The sequence below is a fragment of the Falco rusticolus genome, chromosome 11, assembly GCF_015220075.1.
Source record: "Falco rusticolus isolate bFalRus1 chromosome 11, bFalRus1.pri, whole genome shotgun sequence".
NCBI classification, from domain to species: domain Eukaryota; kingdom Metazoa; phylum Chordata; class Aves; order Falconiformes; family Falconidae; genus Falco; species Falco rusticolus.
The window spans coordinates 10,790,535-10,812,366 of record NC_051197.1 but is presented as its reverse complement, the minus strand read 5'-3'; the positions used below and the strand labels follow the sequence as shown (position 1 = coordinate 10,812,366).

Below are 21,832 nucleotides of genomic sequence, written 5' to 3'. Positions count from 1 at the left end.
TGAAAAGTGCTTTCTTTGGGTAGGATGTTTGTGTTTCCTTTGGCAGAGTGGCTGGAGGAGCGTGCACAGCACCTGCCTGGGCTGGGCGGGCAGGCTGGCTCTGCTCCCAGCGCGCCCATCCAGCTCCTTCGCTTGAAAGTGGGAGGAAAGGGAAAAGGTTTGGGAAACGCTCCAGCACCGGGTCTTCTTGAAGCAGGCTTGTGGCTAGCGAGTGCCTCGCCAGGGCAGAGACCTGTGACAGCAGCCTGGAGAGCTGTGGTTTCTGCCAGGAGCCCAGGGAGAGGTTTATCTGCCACCCTTGCAGCACCCGTGGGACGGAGGGGCCCATCCTGGCCCCTGCCCTGCTGGCACCCTGTCTGCCCGGGATGCTTTGTTGCAGGACACGCCTTTGCTCACCCTGGGGCCCTGTGACAGTTAATGCTCCTCTTCCTGCTCCTTATCCCTCTTCTGGGAACCAGCCCCTGGATTGCTCTGGTTTGCATCAGGGCTGAGAGGCTGAGCCAGCTGGGCATGAGGAGCTGGGGCTGGAGGCTGCCTCGCTCCTCCTCCCACTCTGAGGAAGAGTTCAAGGGGAAATGTCTTGGGTCTGGCAAGGACGGGGAAGGGAGAGGGCTTCGGGGGCAGGCGGCTGTGCCGGAGAGCGGGAGCCCACTGGGAAGCAGCAGTCAGGTTTTGCCCTGCGATGCGCAGCGGTCGTGGCCGAGATGTTTCCTGGGAGCCACCACGGCCACCAAGGAGGGCGGGCAGCAGCCCGGGCTGGCGCTCTGCAGCCTTTTCTCCACTGCTCCACCGTGGCCTGTCCTGCAGAGATCACAAAGCAGTCATGCAGAGGGTGCCCTGGCAGCTTGTCCCCTACCCATCATTTCTCCACAAAAGCCAATTTGATTTCCCCGGGGGAGAAGGTTCTGCCATCAGAAAGTGCAGATCTGATGAAAATTCGGGGAGAAAGCAGTAGGCAGTGAAGCAGTTTATCTCAGTTAGGATGAAGCCTCCATCGTTCAGCCCTCCCTGGGCACACAGAAGGGCTAACACTGGCATGGGACTGCGCCAACTGAACCAAAATTGTTGCGTTGGGTCCTTTTTTCCCCTTGGAAGGATTGTATTTTATTTTTTGTATTTTGTATTTTAACATTTTGCTCCGATTTGGATGAAACTCTGAGTGAGATAACGAGATTTCCCATGAAATGGGGATTCTGGGTCCGTGGCCAACCCTAATCTATTGGTTTACTTGAAGGTTGCTGGCCCCCGCTCCAGGCTTGGACCCTGTGGGGAGGGAAATGCTGCATCCCCCATCTCACTGGGAAGAATTGTGCTCGTGGCTGGGGCGAACGTTCCTCCATCCTCCTCCTGTCTCCGCGGGGCTCAACCAGCCCGTACATCCCTGGGGGATCCCACTCCCAGGGGGTGCAGACTGCACCCTCCTTCTGGGGCACCTTTCCACCCACCCAGACCTCAGTCACAGTAGGGACCGGTGTGACAAAAAGCCACCCCGGCTGCATTTCCATGCTCGGCTGCTTCGCTCGTAGCAGACAAGCCTGATGGGTTCCATGCACTGGCCGTGCATGTTGGAGCAGGACGGAGGGGACAGGCAGCCGTGTCCCTCGTGGTTTCCACAGGGACACCCACCCCCCACCCCCACCCCCATTTTGGGCAGCTCAGGCTCTGCAGCCCACCTCATCTCCCTTGCCATTCATTTATGAACGTGTCTGTGGTACTGTGAGCTACGGCTGGTGGTTATGCTGCTCCTGCTGCCCAGCAACACCGTGCCTATTAAACTAAACTGCTAGACTAAAATAAGCCTATTTTGAGAGCTGAAACCAAGGAGAAGAGCAGCTTGGTTGCTGCAGTAAGTCCATGGCTTTCAAACCGAACGCTGATGGTCTGAACTAAACACTGATGTCCTACATCAAGGCATTTGGCTGGGGTAGGGAAGGCTTTTGGAAATGGCTGGGGGGTTTTCCCAGATTTTTTTCCCATGAGCAAGATCATCCCATGAATCTCCCACTACAACTGGCTCCTGCGCTGGGGGAATAGGAATCCCATGAAAGCTTCCCAGGGGCATCTGTCCCTCCATCCCACACCCCTGCCCTGTGGTACCAGGCCACCGCCTGCCCCCAGGAGTGGTCCTGCTTGTGACTGGGGGGTGGGGAACCCAGGGGACTTGCAGGAAGCTCTGTGGCATTGCCAAGGATGGAAAAATCCCGGGGATCTGCCCTTTCTCCAAGACGACATCTGAGCTAGGAGGTGTTTTTCTTTCCATCTAGTCAGCACGGCTGCTTGGAAATTTCCTACGCCAGCTCCCGGCTGTAATGTTTTCATAATGAAATGAACCATCTGGCAAAGCCCTGAAAAATGATTCGCCAATTAGTGACTTACATCTTTCCTGTAATTCTACCTCATTAGCCTTTATTAAAAAGAAATAAATTGAATAATAATAAAAAAAAAAGCCCGTCCCTAGGAACACCTTCAGAGTCCTTCCAGTTTCTTACCCGTGTCTTCCCTTCGCTCTCCTCCCACGTGGGTGCCCAGGGTGTCGATGCAGCAGACACCAGCTCACAACACCCACAGCTTGTCCGTCAGCAGCCACATGGCTCCTGATACCTCCAGGTGATGTTTCTGGGCTGGCCACATCCCTGCGGCACCGTGCCCCATCCCTGCAGGCAGAGGATACCCGACCTCAGGGTACTCCTCGCTGGGCATAAAGATAAGGACACCTGGGCAAGCCTTCAGGGTCCACACGGGTGCTGCCCGCTCCCCTGCACCATGGCCAGGGGCCTTTCTGCCCTTGTTGGTGCTCCCCGCCTGCTGGCAGAGGGGCCTGCGGCTCAGGGGATGGAGGCAGTGCTGACTCAGCAACCAAAAAGGCTTACTCAGCAATGTGAGAAAATGCTGCCACAGCATTTTTTTTTTTCACATGGTCGACTCAGCAGGTTGGAAAAACGTTGCTCAGCAGTCTGCAAAAACGTTGACTCACAGGGTTGCAAAAACACCGAGCCATTTGCAACGCCAGCCAGCCAAGCCATGCACAGACCACTTCTGCCCCTGCTCTAATTTTCCCGAGGATGCTGCTGCTGTGGCACCCTACCCAACTCCCAGGTTTGAGGGGTGAAGCTGCCCCAGCTTCACCCTTGCCACCAGCCCTTGGCCAGCCACCCTCAGGCTGCCCTGTGTGACTTGGGCTTCTCCCCAGCAGCTCTTGAGACTCAGAGGGTGAAGACACACCTCTGCTGTAGTAACAGCCCCCTCCCCAAGTGCCCGTGGCTGCAAGGGAGGGCTGTGCGGTCCCAGCCTGGTACAGTAAATCCGAGGGCTGTGGGTGAGCAGCTGCACCACTGCAGTGCCTGCAGCTCAGCTACATCACCACTGCTGCACCCCCCACGCATGCTGGGACCCTCCTGCTAACACCTGCGGTTGAAATGGAAGAGGATCAGCAACAGCACCCACAAACTCACTGATTTTTCAGTCACCCCAGTGCCTGGCACTCACAAAGGAACTGGGAAAGCAAATTGTGATTTCTCAAAACTCCTGCACAATTAAGGATTTATGACAATTGATCTAGCTGAGCTGGGTCTTTGGGAAGGCTGCTTCAGTGCGGCAGGCTCCCCCTCTCCCCCCAGCACCAGGAGTGGCATCACCAAACACAGTTCTTCCCTGATGGCAGAAGCAGCAGTGAGACATGCAAGAACACTGCTGATGGCTCCTGCTCTCTCTAAAGATGCTGTAAAAGGAACAGAGGAAAGACTCCGTTAAAGAGTGTGCATGTGCTACATGTATTCCTTACCTCAGAGCCCTGAGAGGGTTTTGGGGCCCGGCTGCTTCAGCTGCAGCCGAGAGTGAACTGGACCCTCTGCAAGCCTTTCTTTTTTTAAAGCCTCTGTTAAAGATGATGCTCATGGCCTTGGCTGAGAGACACAAACACAGCTAACACCATGACAGCCCAACCACGCTGCAGTTCTGAATTTATTAGAAACAGCTGTCAGTACATCCTTTAAAACATTACATGTCAATGTGCTTTATTGCAATTTTTTTTATTGCATTTTTTTTTTTTTTATCTAGAGCAAGTAGGCCCAGGATGCTTAGTGTCTGGGATTTAAAAGCCCAACCATCTAGGTAAAAGAAAGTACAGCAAAATTGTAACACACCTGGTGACAAGTACAGTGTTGCATTACTGAGCTAGAAACTACAGGATGACTTGTCTGAAAACACTAACATACAATTGGTTTCCTTATGAAGCAGTTTGTTTCTTTTCTTCAAAAGTTAAACTACATGAATTCCTTTTTTTTTTTCTCCCCCTCCCCCCCCCCCTCCCCCCCCCCCCCCGCCCACTACACCATAAACGACAGAAGAACAGGTTTTACACAAATAACAAACAAGAGTACCAAAGTTACATGCTGGAATTCATCCGGAAAACAAAATAATGCAATAGCTTCTGGAGAAGCAGGTTCTTAACAGATGCAGTTTCCCTTAAAGAAAATAGAAGTCAAAGAAAAGCAGAAACATTAATGCAAAGGTTGTACAAAGGAGTGTGCTGTTATTTCAGCCCTCGATACAAGATCAAACACCCACTCATGCTTTACATTGAACCACACCTTATACAAAGAGTCCACTCACAAAGGGACACATACCACCACCACCCACTGCACATCAGCTCTGGACAGGGGGGGTCTGGGGGTCTGCTCAAACGTGCAAACGTTCATTGCATCTTGTGGGAGAGCAAGAGGGTTTCTTTTGCTAAACCTTTGCTTGGAACAAAGTTGATTGCTTTGTCCCAGAGTAGATAACACCCCAGTTCAATTCTGTTTACAAATAGAGTAGTAACCCCCCAAGAAAGATCCAGAGTTCAGCATTTCAGAAGCACATATGCAAGATGAACACAATAAACTCCTTTTCATTTGACAAAAACAAACCCAATTCTGCCTAAACACATGGCAGAATGTGCTAACAGTGAATTTTGTTTTATTTTTAAGGGGCAGTGCCACTTACAGCTAATGCATATAAATGTGTACGTGAATATATTTTACATATATCTATATACATACAGTACATATACACACACGCGCACGCACACACACACACACACACAGATGATGCAGACCATTACAATCTCGTGGTGCAATAAACAGCCAGATATACAAAATTAACAGGTTTCATCAAACATATCTTTGCTGGATGTAGAAGTCACTCACGAAAACAAAAAAGACCAAAACCCCAGCCAGCTGACCAACCACAAACCCCCACCACGCCCGACAGAGACCCAGGGGCAGCTCTTGGCTGGCCCCAGCATCCTACAACTCCCCTGAAGTGACGAGACTCATGCCGGGGGGTGATATTCACCCTCGGAGACTTTTTTTGTCTTTGGATGCAATCATTTTTCCAAATGATCCCGAGCCCCTTGCTACGAGCACTTGGAAAGCGCATGGGTACGGCGCTGCGAAACACATGGGGAAATATCCCCACCCTGTTTGCCAACGCCGATCTCACAGAAGCAATTCCAAGGGAAGGTGGTGGAGGGGGGCATGAAATTAAAGCTGCTTTCTCTAATACAGGTTGATCAACAAGGCGTTTTTTCTACCAATAAGGGCCCGTTTGTTTGTTCTGTTGTTTGGTGGGTTTTTTTTGCCTCTGAAGCTCATATTACATGTTTTAAAGGCAAATTTTAGAAAAAATGGTGAGTCTAGTCATAAAATATGGCGAGTCTATGCCAATAGCAATTAAAAAAATGCAAATTCTGCATTAATTGTATGCAGCCAGCCCCAAAGACCAGCACTTCAAGCACTGTCATCATCTAAACAGTTAACAAGCTAAAGCTCCCTATCTGCCCCTGTGAACAAACAGGAAGGACTTGAAAAGATTTGAAGAGATTTTTTTTTTTTTCCTTCCCATTCGGTGGAAAGTATTTCTGCTCACAGAATGCAAGATTCACAAAAAATGTTGGACAAACTTCATCTAACCCCATCCAAAGCTACTCCTCACGCAGTACTTAACTAGCCGAGCTGCTTCACGAGCAGGCCTGCGTTTATTTGGGCTAGTAACTCTGTTCCCTTCTCCTGGCTGCACACGTTGTGCCAAGGGAAACAAGGGGATTAGCAATGCAAGTTCCCTTCCAATACAGGAAAAAGAGCAACTCCTTAAGGACTCCTATTAATTCCCTAACTATCTCCTTGCAATGCATTTAAGGAGATTATTCCAAAGGGAAGGGTCTGCTCTGGCATCACCTCTTTCTTTCATGGTTCAAGGCGGAGATCCTACTTCACTGTCAGTCTACTGCTTCGCTGAACTACAACCAGAGGGATGCTTTAGGATGCTGACCCTTCCTCTTCATTAAAGCTATTTGCTTTGAACACTGAATTTGAGCAAGCCTAACCCCCCCTCCCCTCACAGCATCTTTGTTCTTCGGGAATGTTACTTTGATTTTGCCGTTCCAAAAGCAGAGGTTGAAAAATCAACATAAGGAAACTACATGTAAGAAAACCTGATTTTAAATATGATCTAAACAAAACAACCCCCAACCCATCATAGCGCTTTGTAAAACTGCATTTTGAACCTGTCTCTTACCCCTCCTGATCCACAAGCAGTACCTGTTTCATGTCTGCACAATGCAGCAAGCATACAAGACTCACTAACATTTCAGATTTTTATTCCCTGTTAGTGTAACAAAAATATAAAATAAACAGACATTCAAAAACAGAAGCAAGATTGTTCAAGTACCAAATAAGGGGCTTTTCCAAACTTAAGGTGTGACATTCCTATAGCAATTCTGCTGTTTTAAACAGCCACAGCGTTCAGTTAGACACGGTGCCACCCAAGCCTACAGAGAGCCCAGGATTTGGGGCAACCAAGACCCTCCTCCTTCTCCTGTCATCCCCAAAACAGCACCAACTGTCCACAGTCCCCATTACAGTTGCCTGGCTTTGTGAAGGACAGACTTTGATTTTTGCCCTGCTGTGACTAGAATGCAGGTATGATTGAGTACAAACTTTTTTCCTGGAAATGGCTTTCGGTTGTAGAAGTCTGGTGTCTTAGTCTACACTGACTACAGTCTTAGTGTGTCAGTGAGAAAACAATCAGGCCCACCACGTTAAATGGAAAACTTCCTGACCATCTGCCACATCAAGAGAGATGAGCGTGGAAAGAGCATTTTATTTTTGGCATAAAACAGAGGGCTGTACTGGATATAACTCTAGATTGCAACTACTAATGGTGCAAAGCAGTGACTCAATCCACTCCTGATGAGAAAGAACAAAAAAAAAGATCAATACAACCCCCAAACCTAGAGCACTCCAGCAGCAGAAGGCGGACAATCACATATTACTGCTTCACATACTAGCGAAGTATCTATTGGGGCATCTCTCTATTTCTAGGTGGGTTCTTCCCATGCTAGGGTTACCTGTAATCCATAAAGAAATCAGTGGGAAAAGATTTGTAACTTACTAAACTTCAAAAACATGGCACTCGTGGCTGACGCAATGGGGCCAATGACAACTGTGGAAGCAGGCTTGATTTGCATCCATACAAATACAAAATACTGAATCACCCCTGATCCCTGCAAATATACTTCAAAACAGATTAGAAGAAACTGTGCATATTCGAGTTTCAACGTCCCCGCCCCCCGCCCCCCACCATTTAACACTGTGCAAAAGTTATTTAACCCTACATATATATTTAATACAATATGGGTCAATGAGATCAGTACTCCTCTAACTGCAGTCTGATAACAGACTGCTGCTAGAACACTGAGACTTTCCCCCCCTTTCCCCCTGATTTTTTTGACTCTTAAAATGAAGATCTTCTCACACCTTACTGTTTTAAAGGAATTCTAGTTCCTTTGTTTTGCCTTGATCTTTCCTGTATCTGTTTTAGGCTTAACAGCTGCTTTTCGCACTAGGGTGTAATCCTGCACCTCACAGGCCCATTTCTGATTTCTCAGTCATGCGAGTGTAGAACAGCCGCAGGAACGCACGGGGTTTCTCCCAGGTCTAACACCACTGAGGAAACAGAATTAGGCCGAGCACAACAAGCGCAGCAGGACCAAGCCCTCGCTCTGTGGATCACACCAGCTACACGTGTCAGTTGGTTTTATACCCATTTTTATTTGCTCTATGAGCACAAAATGGATGCAAAAAAGAATCTGTGCAATAGTATCTGACAGTCAAAGGGAAGCAATCACAGCAGCTGGGACTTCAGGTGCCTAAACAAAACACGGAGATACAGAGGCAAAAGACAACCTCAGAAAGACCACTGAGGGTAACGGAGCCAAACACAAGGAACACAAGCTTAGCCAGCCCATATTCCTGATCTGAAGGTTTGGGCAAAACAGAATTTCAAACAATGCTTCAAGATGGCTTATTGGCTCCGAGTGCATCATTCACAGCAAATACATCACCTGTGATCAGCGAAGAGATCTCAGAGAGCGAGGGGCAAAAAATCCCAACTCACTCACACTACTATAAAGCCAAGCTACTTTCACAGATGCCAGTAGAATTACACTGTATTTACCTTGGCAGAGCTGGGGCAGGAGCCTGGACCAAGACCTCACAGGATCAGTTAGATTCCACTACAGGGAAACTTCAGACAGCCCCGCTTTGCTATCCTGCTGCTGTTGGTACTTTGAGGGTGTGCCAGGATTTATGAGCCTGAAAGTAGACCTGCACTTGTTTAAAACAAAACTGATCCCTACCTTAAAAATGGGATAAATGTGAATCACTTCAGGCAGGTTGTCTCTGTCACAAAAACAGAGATCAGAAATACATGCCCCATCAGCCTCAGATATTAACACTGCAAATAAGAGGAGAGCCCACAAGGAGAGATCACAAGGGCAGAGAAAAAGAGACACTCCACTCCCACAGGTTTTTCCACCAGCATGAGGCACCTGGCTATCATTTGTGCCTTTGAACCGATTTCCCTCATCAGGCATCTGGACTCAGCCCAGTACCAAAGGAATGTTAGATGCACAAGAGGTGTAAGAATGACAGCTTTACAGCTACCAGATTAGAACTGCAAATTATCCAAGAGGTAGGGCAAGTTCCTTTAAAGACAAAAATTTCCATGTCCATATACCACTGAGGAATCCATTCAAGATTTTCACTAAGAGCAAAGGCAACGCCTCTTTTCCTTTTCTTGGGGAAGTGGGAGAGAAAGGACACATGAGCAGATGTAGGTCATTGACATAGGAGCTTGCATGAATTTTCTTCTCCTCTCACCCAGTTTTGGTTAGATTTTGCAGTGTTTCATTTAATTAGAAAAGTGGCATCTACAGAATTCTTCGCCTGAAGATTGCACTCTGGCTGATTAGAAAGCGCCTGGGATGTGTCAGGGTCATTAGTGCAAAATAAAACATCTCACAGGCACGCCAGGCAACCAGACTACCCTTCCTGCAATGGCTGCCAGCGCTCCAGCCTTGTCACTTCCCTGCTTGCAAATTCATGCCATTCAGCAAAATAATGCTTCTAGTGTAAGCATTAAACGTCAACAAGCCTAGCAGTACTGCCCAGGCATTATAGAAAAAAAAAAAACCCACGCATTTGAACAGGAAATCAGCCCCAGGGTCAGAAACAGGTCTAGAGCATTCTCAGACCTGCATGACTGTCTGCTTCCTGTCCTGTACAATGGGTGCATTGCAAGTGAACCGCTTCCAGTAACACGAACAAAAGTAACTTTCAAGGTTGCACACTGAACAATTACTTCGCCAGTTGTGCTTTGATGCCAAGTGGTTCAGTTTGCCAAACTTAGCTCTTTTTCATCTTAGAAGCTTAAGGAATGGAAATAAGCTGCTTTGTGTACTTTCCAGGGAGGAGATTTATTGGATGATTGCTATACTTGATGAAGCCCAGGACTACCCACTCCAGTGTTTGACAGCAGCCCCTGCCAAAGGATGGTAGCAGACATCCAATAACTGAGTAGTACAGTTCTCTTCCTTCCTGTGTTTTGCATCATGCCCAAAATAACTACAAGGGAATTCAGATTATGCCAGTGTAAAATCTTGCTTGGCTCCAGTGGTGTGAGAGTTCAGAACTTCGCTTGCAAAGAACAAATCAGAGGAGATCTATAATTAGCATGCTTCCTTCTATACAACTGGAAGTGACTACACCTCATGAAAGAATTTGGTACAATAAGCCATCCAGAAGCATTTGATTACACCTACCTCTTCTATACCAAAAAATCAAGCATTACCAGAGTCTGTCATTGTTCAGCAAGAGAACTGCAACAGGTGAGTGCAAGCTTCATTCTGGTTTACATTCCGAAGCACAGTATCGTTAAAAACTGAAAACAGAATCCCAAGCTGAGGAATGGGAGGAAGGGGGGTGAGGAAAGATGAGAATGAGTGATTACATCAGATCAGACAAATTTAGTGTTTTGAAGCCACACAATGTTTAGCTTTTCCTTTTATTTTTTTCAAGTTTTGGTGTAGAACGTGTGTGCGGATGCTAACGCAACCTTCCCCATAAGTGCTCAATCTAGCAAGGAACAAAGTTTTGGTGTGTTCAATTTGGTTATAAATGTTTCCTTTAAGTGAAGACCTGTAGTGCCATTGAAACCAAAACTTTGTTACTGTTGGCAAAAAAAATAAAGCAACTTTTCTTTACAAGCATTTTTCCATTTAAATAAAAACCTGAAGCTTTCCCATAATTCCTTTGGTCTTCTCTCACCAAATTCCATGCTACCTCAAGACAAGCCCTCTTTTGGAAGTTCGGCTGAATCGCAGTGAAGCTGCTAAAATTAAGAGAAGAATTGCTGCGGTAGAGTTTCCCCCCTAGTTTCTTGGGAGTTTAAGACTGAAAGACATTACTGATGCCTCAGACAGAGGCTTCAAATTGTCTCTACAAGAACAAGAGAAAACAAAATCCAATTAGAAGTTCCACTGAAGGTGCCTGGCAAAAATTATCTCCACAAAACGATGTTTTGCTTCCAGTATTTTTGTACGGGTTGAGTTTATTCCCCTCATAAGGAAACAAAAGTATCAGTGTAAAAGCACAGCTGAGCTTTTAAGGTAGCACCAGGACACCTACACCCAAGTTGTCGTCTTGTTGCTGCTAGGCCTCTTTGATTCACATTCACAGAATCACTTCTTGTGCAAAACAAGCAGTCTAAGGAGAAAGAATGCCCTCCAAGTTCTAGTAAAAATCGTAGAAAAGAATCCAAGATAGCCAACGCTTTCCTCCTCCCCAAAATTTACCTGCAGAGAGAGGGGGGCATCTGTGCGTAGACAGGATAGGCAAGCCTGACATTTAGGGAATCATTGTGTTGGACAAGGGATGTCTGCTGGTAATGAAGAACCAAATCCTTGAGTGTGCTGTACAGGTTATATGGTTCTGCAAACCCATAACCTCTTGGAGTGCTGTAGATCACGCAGTGTTTCACTTCTCCATCAGCTCTGCAAGGAAAGGAAACAGGAGAGTTGAACATCAAAGGACAAACCCAAAGTGACAGTCTATTAACAATTAACTAATGCAGCAACCCTGCCAGTCACTAAATTACATAATGGAGGACCCAGCAGATGCAAGAAGAGGAGATTAATATAGTCTGTGAAGAAACAGTGCTTCAGGGCATGCGATTAAACACTCTTGCATAATAATCCACATAAGAGGCCTCTTCTATCCTAGCAGTACAATTCCCTACTGCATTGTTCTCCAAATGTTTCTTGGGGGGGGGGGGGGGGGGGGAAGTCAAGAGCTTAACCAAGAAGATAAGCACCTGAAGTCAGCAACGCCTTTGTGCTCAACTCATCTGGAAACCTATCCACTAAGGAAAGACACCAAACCCCACCAATTGTTAGGACCTACAGAGTATTTCATGAAATGCAGCGCTAACCTTCAGTGCGCATTTTTTTTAATGTTAAGCATGGCACGGGTTCAAGCTGGCTCATTATCTGAAGTCATAGCGACTGAGTCCCTAACTTGGCAAAACAGTCACTGCAACACAGTATTTCCAAAGCTGCTAGAAAAACTTATCTGCCAGAAAGATGGAGCATTATGTAATCCCTATGCTGGAGCCTATTGCCATCCAAGTCACACGTAGGAACAGCTTACGTTATGCCATCATTTGCTAGCTTGTAGTATGATACCAACCAAGAGAAAGTATCTGATGAACCCATTGCTTCAGTGACTGTGACAAACAGGATCTTGAACACAGCAGATACTACAATCTTCAGTTACCTTGAGGTGATATACCTTCACATATTCATTTCTCTAACTTGCTTTCAGAAGCAATTAACCTCATGTGAAATATATCAGTGAAAGCCATTTCGCACTCCAGAACAGGCTTGAAGGATTTTTAGATAACAGAATCAGAGTATTTCTGACCTCCATTACACCAGCATAAAATGAAGAAGTGAAACACAAGAAATCAATGAAAGGCTACGCGAGTGTCATAGAAACCACTGTTCACAAATAATGCCCCCTCTGAAGCATCACCATTATCTTAAACATACGAGAGAAAGCATTGGCCATGCTTTTCATGCAAAGAGTTAGGCACGTCTGAAAATGAGAATGGAAGCCATTACAGCTTTATAGCCCTGTTTTAATTCTTCCCGTGTGTTCCTTAGCAGGGAAGAATATGGGAGAATTTGGCCTTAATTTAGTTATGACTGCAGAGCTTCAAGGTGGGATACTTCAGAATTGTGTATTAGCTACTGTGGTGACTGAAGAGACTACTAGGACTACAGTTACTGCACAATCAAAATACATTTTTGCAACAAAGCTTTTACCATGCTACTCTTCCTGCAAACATGTAACACATTCCAATGGGCAGGCCTAGCTAGGTTTGGCTTTTGTTCTCCAAAATAGCGAGCTGTGGTTGAGATTTATTGAGTAGTTAGAACAAAAAGGAAAATGGACTTACACCACAGAACAAGCATAACATCCTTTCTTGCTACTCTCACGAATTAAAAATGCTCCATCAGGTTTCCCACAGAGCAAGTCTTCTGCTTGGATACGGTTGAGATCCCCAACAAACCAAGTCTTCTCATCATGATGTGGCAGGTTTTCATCTTCTTCATTCACAAAGTAGGTGCTGAAAAAGAGGACAAATTTGTTAGTCCTTCCTTTTTTCTACAGTCTTTTACTGAGAAACTTTTGCATTACCAACCCCTACAGGAGAAAACACTTGTTAATGGAACACTTTTCAGTAAAATCACATATAGTGACACTTACTCATCAATATTTTCATTTTTGATCCCCAGCCAGTCGTTGATTCGCTTCTGTCTCACCCCTTTGTGATTGAGCCATCTGCCAGAAGAAGAGTGTATTAATATGTTACTTCAGAGCACAAGTACAGGTTTTCCTACTGAGCAAGCTGAACCTCAAACACAAGGTCCCACAAAGAAACAGTCTGGAGCTCAGTTTGCTCTCCATTAGCAAAAGCCATAGAAAGACCCTAGATTCTGTAAGAGCACTTCCCTGCACCATCTTCTGAGATGCCTCCTTTACTGGATGACAAAGCAAAAAGAAGCAACCTTTTAAATGGAGAAAGAGGAGCGTTGAGCTGAGGAAGAAGTACTGCCTCCGCACAGTGCACTCCAGAAAGGAAACAATACAAATGGTGACAGCTGCCGGCTTCTCTTGGGAAAACAAAATGGGTGTTGCCACTGACTACTTCTGACCTCCTAACATTGCCTTCTGAGACACTGTGTTTCCCTCTGTCTTCTGCCAGAATCCTAGCACACCGAGGCCAGCCCAATGCACGACATTAGGAGCTGGATAACCAGTGTGTCAGTGAAATCAAGGGTAGGTACAAGCAACATCTGCCACACCTGGCACAAAAAATACTAACCTCTATTGTGTTAGTGGGCACAGGTTTTGTAACTCCTTTATCTTAAAGGATTTATTTACAGGAGTTGCAGAATGTGAACCTAGTTGTGGCAGGCTCTTTAAGTAATGAAGTCATGAAGAGGCCAACCAATTACCCAGACATCCTACGCCAGAACGTAGTACCTTAGCGCTCACAGAACTTAGGTTATGAAAAGAAAATTAAATTCCCATTATCCTGATGGAAACAGTCATTAATCAGGTTCATCAGAGACATTATTCTTGAGGTACAGGTCAGGCTTACTTACACAAGATACTGATCTCTGATTTTGCGGAGCTGAATTAGGTCAGGCTTGATACTATTCATTTTCTTATCAGTCTCCCTGTTGTCCAGAGCTTGTTTCTTCAAATCTTGTTCCAGACGCATTTTACTATCATGGATCTCACCCAGGCGTGATTTTAATTTTTCATAGTTCATCATTATCCTGCAAATAAGTGTAATATTTGAAAGGTGAGGTCAAGCCAGTCCAGAAGGGCTGAACCTTACCAGTAGCACTTACATAAAAGAGCATCACAAGCACTACTGTAACAGCAGCTCCTCCCTTTGACTGCCTCATCTTAACATAATTACTGTAGGAGTGCCAGAAAAGACTTCTTGCCAGAAGGCCTACCACCCTTTTGCATAGTTTGAACCTTCAGTTTACCTTAATCGATTTCCTTCTGGCAGAGATGCAGGAAATAACTATCTCTAGAAGGGTAAGCTAGAACAGATTCCTCCTTCAGTGTCAGATACACTTTTTGGTACATCAATTATGTAATCCCACCATAGGTATCAGTACTAGCAAGATTTCAAATGTAGACTTCATTTACTGATCAAGCACTACCAGGAAGTAATGCTGCCTGTCTCTTCATTTGAGGTTAGTTTGCAGGTTTGGTACAATTCAGGAAAATTACGTATTTCCCCTGTTAATTGATCTTTAGTCAGAATGAAGCACCACAATTGCATAAGATTGTTATGGGTAACTGTTTTCAGTCTAAAAATCTCCTTAAGGTTTACCCTCTAGCGATTCACAAAGCACTGTGTCATTAGGTATTCTGCCTTGCTTCAAAGGCCCTGATACAGCTTTTTCTGCTGGTACCTTCACAGAAGGGCAATTTCAAATTGCCCTTACTGAACTTCTGTTAGATGACCACTACCCACTACCAAATAGCAGCAATTAAATACTGATCATCCTTGAAAATTACCAGAACTGACATTTACCAGACCCAGGTACATTTCACTATTTAGAAGTAAACATTTTTCTGAATTATATTCTGAGCAAATCCAAATAAAAGTGGCATAAGCAAATGAAATTTTTATTTCCTGATCCTTTCCTGGTCCTCACCACAGTATCTCGATTTTCTGAATTTGAGAGAATAATCCAGGGGGCTCCCACCTCTTCTGCCTACAATGCAATTCCTTGGCAGAAGAGGGCTTAACTGAAGGAAGGTTCCGACACATTGGGGGAAGGTCTCAGAGAAAATAGCGAGTTGGCAAAGTGTTTTATATGATGCAATATTATACACAAGTATTTCATGGGAGTGTCAATGTGGACACTAGTTCTTCCTTGTAAGCAAACACAACTTCAGAGCTTACCGTTCAATTTCTTTGTCATTCCCCTCCCTGCGAAATCGCTCAATGTATTCTTTGCTGTATCGCTCTTGTGAGTGGCACTGTTCCTCAAATATCTTAATAGTTTCATTAAATGCTTCAATTGCTGTCCTCTTCATCTGAATTTCCTATGTGAGGGAAGAGTCCTTCATCATTTGTTCGTGATACAGATGACAATGCAAGACTCAATTATGTTCCCTAAATTGACTGAGATGAACTTTTCTCCCCTCGCAAGCCAAGATGTGATTAATCAGTTTTAAATTTAGTCAAATGGCTGAGTAGAGTCAGGGAAGGCTTACTCCCTGTAAGTCTACCCTCCTCCCCAACATGATGCTCTCTATTAGGCTGAAAACCCCTCAAAACATTTGTCATATTTTCCATTTTACTTTGCAGGAGCACTGCCAAACCTCCTCCCCATATATGAACTATCTTACTTTACAAGAGGCAGTCCATATACTTACTGTATTCACACTTCCTTAATGCATAATATCTGCTATCTGATTTGAACACGACTTCACAAAAAACCTGGACAAACCCCTCTACAATTCTCATTGCAGCACAGAGCAGCTAGAAATACTCAGCAGCCAAGGAAGTCTGCAGTGCAATGCAAAGCTTGTAGGCGATGGCCTTCTCCACCCTACCTTATGCTAGGAAGCTCAGCTTCTCTTTCTTCCTTGCTCCACACGCCATACCTCTAGGACTATCAGCAACAAGTAATACTCACTGTTTCCATCAACTTTGAAACCACCTTGTTCTACTCCACAATTTACTAAGGTTTTTCCTTATATTTTCTGACCTTGGACTGCCTTTATTAGCCATAACAGGTTAAAATAATTTTCTTTACTTTTCAAACAACAATAAAAAGACTTACAGACAGCTGAAGTAGAACTAACCTGTGATGTTCTGGTATATTCTTCATACAATTTGTCGTACTCTTTACTTTTTTCCTGATACTGAGCATGGTATTCTTGAAGCTTTTTGCCTACTGCATCTATATTATCTTCTTTCACCAACTGATCCTGTACATACAAAAAGCTATTAAGTCTTGAAGCAAAGCAGCTTTTCCTTAAGAGTATTTGTTTGTCCACTTAGGCACATTTGCATTTTACAGCTATTAGCATCATTTTTATAATCAGGTTTCTACACAACACAAACACTGTATCTAATTCCCCTTCCTTCATGCAGTAAGTTCTACAGTTTACAGCCAGTAGGAACTGGAACTATGGGACACTGAAAACCATGCCAAAATACTAAGCTTCCAAAAACACACTACATCTTAGGTCTCGGATATCAATCCCCTATTGGAGAAAGGAAGAAGTGAATTTCTTGGAATCTGAAGTTTAAAGGCAGTGTTGAGTTTTGTTTTGCTTTGGTCCATCCCCCCATAAAAGCTCTGCAGTTCTTTTTCCTTAATGGAAGACAGTATCTTGGGCTACTGAATAAAAAAATACTCTTGAGAAGTTTAGATGGTTATACACAGAGTGAGCAGCTGCATAGCATGTACGAGCCATGCACAAGGCTTCTCAGAGAGGTTCAAGTCTGCTGCATGTCAGGGTTTCACTCCTCTACTAGATTGCTCAGATGGAGACTGGAAACTTGGTAAAATGAAGAAGCTCAAAGGGCTAGACAATTTGAAAGACCCATTATTACGAACACAGTGAAGTCAAATGTGACAACTCACTTTTTTTTCCAGTTTAAAAAAAAATAAAATCAGGCTTCACATAAAAAAACAATTGTATACACATTTTCAATTTTTTTTCTTCTCTGCACTAACAGCTGATGAAGATCATACCTGCTGGTACCGGGACACTGGATACATCAACTTCACATCAAGCTTCGGGTTATACTGAGCAAGAGACTCATTGCGGTAGTGGTTAATCAGTTCCACAACTGAATTAAATGTCAGTGGATCAGAAAAGCCGTATTTTCCATCCCGATGATAGATCTTTATCAATTTATTGTTGCCACCCTTCCTGTAAAGTGGTACAGTCATTTAGAGGTTTTACCGTGTACCTCCTATCCCTCTTCAACACTACTGCAGCTAAGAAAGACACCAGTGAAATTCCTGTGCAAGTGGCTTTGACACTGTACACCTTCATGTGATACTAGCAGATATTAGGTAGTTTAAGAGTCAATACACACAGAATTATCATCAGATATTATTTGAACAGGAGCAAAGCCCAAAGTAAATCTCTTCCTTTGCATTCCTTCTGGAGGCAGCTTACAGTATTTAATACCTAGCTTTGCCAGAAGTTTTGCAAGAGAAAAGGAGGATGCTGAAGGCTGAATAAAGGAACCATATAAAAACCCAAAGCCACAATTTCCTGCAATTTGGGGTCACTGATAGTATATAACTGAGTATACGTTTATACAGCCATTAACAAGTCTTCTGAGTTATGGATGCTAATACAGGATACACAAACCTAAACAAAATCCTTTGAGGATTACAAGACAGTTGTAAGTTTAGGACTTTACATTATCCAGATTTATACATTCTAGTGGTTTCCACAAACATGGCACTTATTTCTTCCTTTTTTCACCTACAGACTGTTTAGACAATATCCCATCCTTCCTGCACTCCCAATCTTCATTCCTAAAGACATCTGCATTCAGCAAAATAACCAAATATGCCAAACCTTAAGTGCACAAGCTGGGAACTTCAAGGGAGAAGTCAAAGCAGAATTTAAACTACACCCTTGGGGTCAAACCTGCCATTAAGACAACAGAAAATCATGGCAAGATCAAATATCTACCATATCATAGTAACTCCCAAAGGTGTGCTACAGAGGCTGTGGCTTATGTGCCTCACTCATTTGCCTCTTAACAACCACTCTTGGGAGCCTGGTAGAGCCAGGCGGCTGGACAGGCTGGGCAAGGCACCAGCAGCTAGTCACATGAGGTCTGCTGCCTAACTGCAGCAGATAGAGCTGGGGCAGCTCTGGGAAGTCTGCCCCTTGCAGGCAATTTTAATGAAGAAAGGAGCACGGCTCCAATTCAATATTTCCTAAATTTTGGATCAGAAAGTGGAAGATACCCTTTTTACAAAGGCACCGCATTCAATTCTCCAGAGCAGCGTGCTGGTAAGATATTTGATATGCTCCCATTAATCAACACCTTAGTTTGTAAGTACCTTTTACTTTAGCAGGTCTGAAACAATGAAGCACTGCTGAGTGGCTCTCCTCCCCGAGTCCCATCTAATCTACAGAGGTCCTTACAGTAGAGTTGAGGGACATGATTCAATGCACAGAACAGAACTATCAGACCTGGCTATTTATTTGCTCATTCTGTGATCTGCAGTACCTTTGGGAACATCTCTCAACTTGAGCCACATCACCTTTACACAGCCACTGCTGTCAATAGTATACCAACTAGTTAGTCAGGGTTTTACTGCATGGACTACAACTGCTCAACACTTACCGTAATGTCAGAGTGTAGTCTCCCTGCATCTTGGTTGATGCATCACGCACCAGGAATGTTCCATCTGGCATGTCTCGTAATTTGTCATTTACTTCTTCCCTGGAGAATGGAAGGGAAGGCAGAATTAGAAGCATTAAAGGCATGATCATCTTTGTCACAGGTGTCAATACTGGGGCCAGTAACACCAACATGCATAAGGAGTTCAGTCTTCAAAATATGAGGCAACCTTCCTTCACGCTCAGGCTCTCCAGTCTTTTAGTCCATCTAAAGCAAGTCAGAACTTGCATCGTTATACTAAAAACTAGCAGCTGCAATCAACTGCCATTCAGGAAGAATTCTCTGTTTAAGCAACCGGAGCAGCTGTGTCTCAGTCTCACAACCTTTCCCTGTAATCTGCTCCGGTTTTAAGGTCCACACTGAAAATGGGTGCCCTTTGAGAAGCCAGTCCTGACCTCTTAAGAAATGGTCTCTAGCATCATAGTCCAAAGGTGTCCGTAGAGTTTAGCACAGTTTTAGTCTCAAGAGACTCATTATCGGCTTAACTCTGAGCTTATTTACAGTAGTTTTAAACCACTACAACCTTGCTAGCTTCAGTGCAACTTTTCCTTATTTACAACTGAAGCAAAAGGATACTCAGAGTCCAGAGCTTTAAGCTACATCAAGAAATCTTTCAGTGAAAGTGAGCACCTGTAAGCATTAAGAAAATTATTTCAGCTGAAGAGTTAAGGGTCTTGCCAGGTTTGACCATTTCACCCAGATTACATATCTCACTTTATAACAGCTCCCTCACAAGTTCTCAGAAGCACCAAGCACATTTTAATACAATCATTTGTAAACTGAAGTTTATCAGGTAGCCTCAAAATTATCTGAGTGAGGCAGGAAGCCTACTTGAATCTTACAAAGAAAAATCAACAGTGGCTTTTTTGATCAAATACTAAGGAACAAAAGCATTCTTACAAAATAGCTTAAGTTTTGATCTAGCTACCTGAAAACCATTCTGTTAGTAAAACTGACTCCTATTAAGCATCATATGCGTATCTGCTTACTCCTCTCAGAACACTTTACAGGCTGCACCCGCTTAATTCAAATGGCCACCACCTTTTTGAATGGATAGGTATGATCTAAGGGCCTGGGTTTATGCCTCTAAGTTGCATCCTGGAGCTTGTGACAAAATTTTCAGCACAAGTTCTTGACTGAAGAACATGACTCCTGCCCTGACAGCCCACTGCAGTCCATACCTGCTGGCTGTCAAATTAGGGTCATAAACAATTCCATCTTTACATGTGTATATATCACATTTTAATCCAATAAAGCCACTGCAGTATGATTTGTACTGCATTAGCTCCTGCCATCATGTACATTGTTAACTGAGGAACAAATCCACAGTCAAACTGATATCAGTATCAAACAGTTTTAAACAAACCCTGTCTAGTGGGTTTTGTGATCAGGTTTTGCCACTTTGCTTCAATTTAGAATTAACAGAAAAAATATCATTGCCAAGGCCCTTCAAAATCAAGATCTATGTGGGTTTGCTTTATAAAGATAAGGGTGGTACAATAAAGATATGAAAACTTTTATTTCCCTTCTCAGAACTTCAATGAACTACTGTGGCAAACACTGTTTTCTTGCCTCTATTTCACAAAGTGTTTCAAAATATTACGTGCACAAGTTTGAGCAATTCCTGATCACACTCTCAGCATGTTCACGCTTCCCCTTACAATCCTAAACTCTTCAGAAGTGCCTTAAGATGACTGGACACTTCAGTTTTTATATACTTAATTGCATGATAGAACTGGCACTTCATTTGCTGAATCTAACCCAAGCCATCTATTTTATTAAGTTCATAGAAAAGGGTTTCCTTGAGAGGTAAAACTTAATTTGGTACGTGTCTGTACCAGCTGCTTAGTATAACTGGTGATGGATAGCATTTGTAAGAGCTATTTTTGTATCACCATGTAAAATAAATTAATACAGATACAATTTTAACCAAACACTGAAGAAGCCAAAATTAAGAACGCAACTCTTATTCTGAGCAAGCCTCCTACTGAATTTTTGCTGAACTGCATGCATCCCAGCATCATACGCTTACAAAACCTGATTAGCTAGCACATTCAGAAACACATTTCTTTTGAGCAAAATAGTTTTTTCTTTTTAAAGACACTGTGTATCTGCAGAAATTTAGAAACTCAAAATAACTGTGTACCAAGACTGGCAATATCTGCACCAGAACAGTACCAACTTAAACACAAGTCCTGAATCCAGTTGAATAACTTTGGTGCTTTGCCAAGTACGGTCCTGAAACATCAATCACCCTCCTGTAAGGTGCTGCCTGAAATGGGCATGTTCTTTTTCTCTTGAATTCTAACAGGCTTATTCTATTTTTAATAACACATATTAACATATTTCAATTAATATATTTTACTAGTATTCTTACCTTGAGATGTCCCCCCAGTACCACTCTGCTTCTTGCAGAGAGAAGCTGGAATTGTCCTTTATTCCATTTGTATTGACTGGCGTCATTGGTTTGGGGGGCTTTGGAGGAAGAGCTGAAAACGAAGAACAAATTAAAAAAAAAAAAGGTCAACGGGGAAAATTAATCACTAAATCATTAATGAAACATGACAGTGAAGAAGCAAAAGAAAACACGCATCTTGAACCTGGATTTCAAGTTCTCTCAAATAAAATGGAATTTGTAATTTTTAAAGAATTTTTAAGTCAACAGCTGCACTCTGATTCCAGATTTCCTAGTACTCAAACCAAACGTGCTTGAGGGAGCGGAAAGGGAAGGAGTATGAGGAAACATGAGTTTTTGTTAAAAGGAAGACTGGCTCAGTCATGACTACAAGGACAATCACCGCCTAAACCTCCAGACAAGTTACAAAAGTGTATTGTGTTTGAAAGCAACAGCCTGGAGAGCACTCTGCACCACTCCGGTGAAACTCCAGTTGCTCAGGTGTCACCAGTCCTTATACCAACCCGTATGAGCAAATGGGTGAACTCCTCTTCGGAGGGAAAAATGCTA

The 21,832-nt window shown here is 43.9% G+C and overlaps 1 protein-coding gene across 2 annotated transcripts in view; it reads right to left on the bottom strand.

Annotated features, from left to right (window-relative positions):
• Positions 1 to 3,942: 3,942 nt before the first annotated feature.
• The window catches only part of LOC119155490 (phosphatidylinositol 3-kinase regulatory subunit gamma), an 82,126-nt gene continuing 64,236 nt past the window's right edge, over positions 3,943 to 21,832 (bottom strand). For both annotated transcript variants that reach the window (XM_037404246.1, XM_037404247.1), the window contains 9 exons: positions 21,245 to 21,356; positions 18,811 to 18,909; positions 17,186 to 17,366; positions 16,287 to 16,412; positions 15,379 to 15,521; positions 14,051 to 14,227; positions 13,149 to 13,223; positions 12,838 to 13,008; positions 3,943 to 11,371 (listed from right to left, as the gene is read on the bottom strand). In XM_037404246.1, coding sequence (XP_037260143.1) covers positions 11,170 to 11,371; positions 12,838 to 13,008; positions 13,149 to 13,223; positions 14,051 to 14,227; positions 15,379 to 15,521; positions 16,287 to 16,412; positions 17,186 to 17,366; positions 18,811 to 18,909; positions 21,245 to 21,356 — 1,286 coding nt within the window. In that variant the 3' untranslated portion in view covers positions 3,943 to 11,169. The remainder of the gene's footprint in view (positions 11,372 to 12,837; positions 13,009 to 13,148; positions 13,224 to 14,050; positions 14,228 to 15,378; positions 15,522 to 16,286; positions 16,413 to 17,185; positions 17,367 to 18,810; positions 18,910 to 21,244; positions 21,357 to 21,832) is intronic.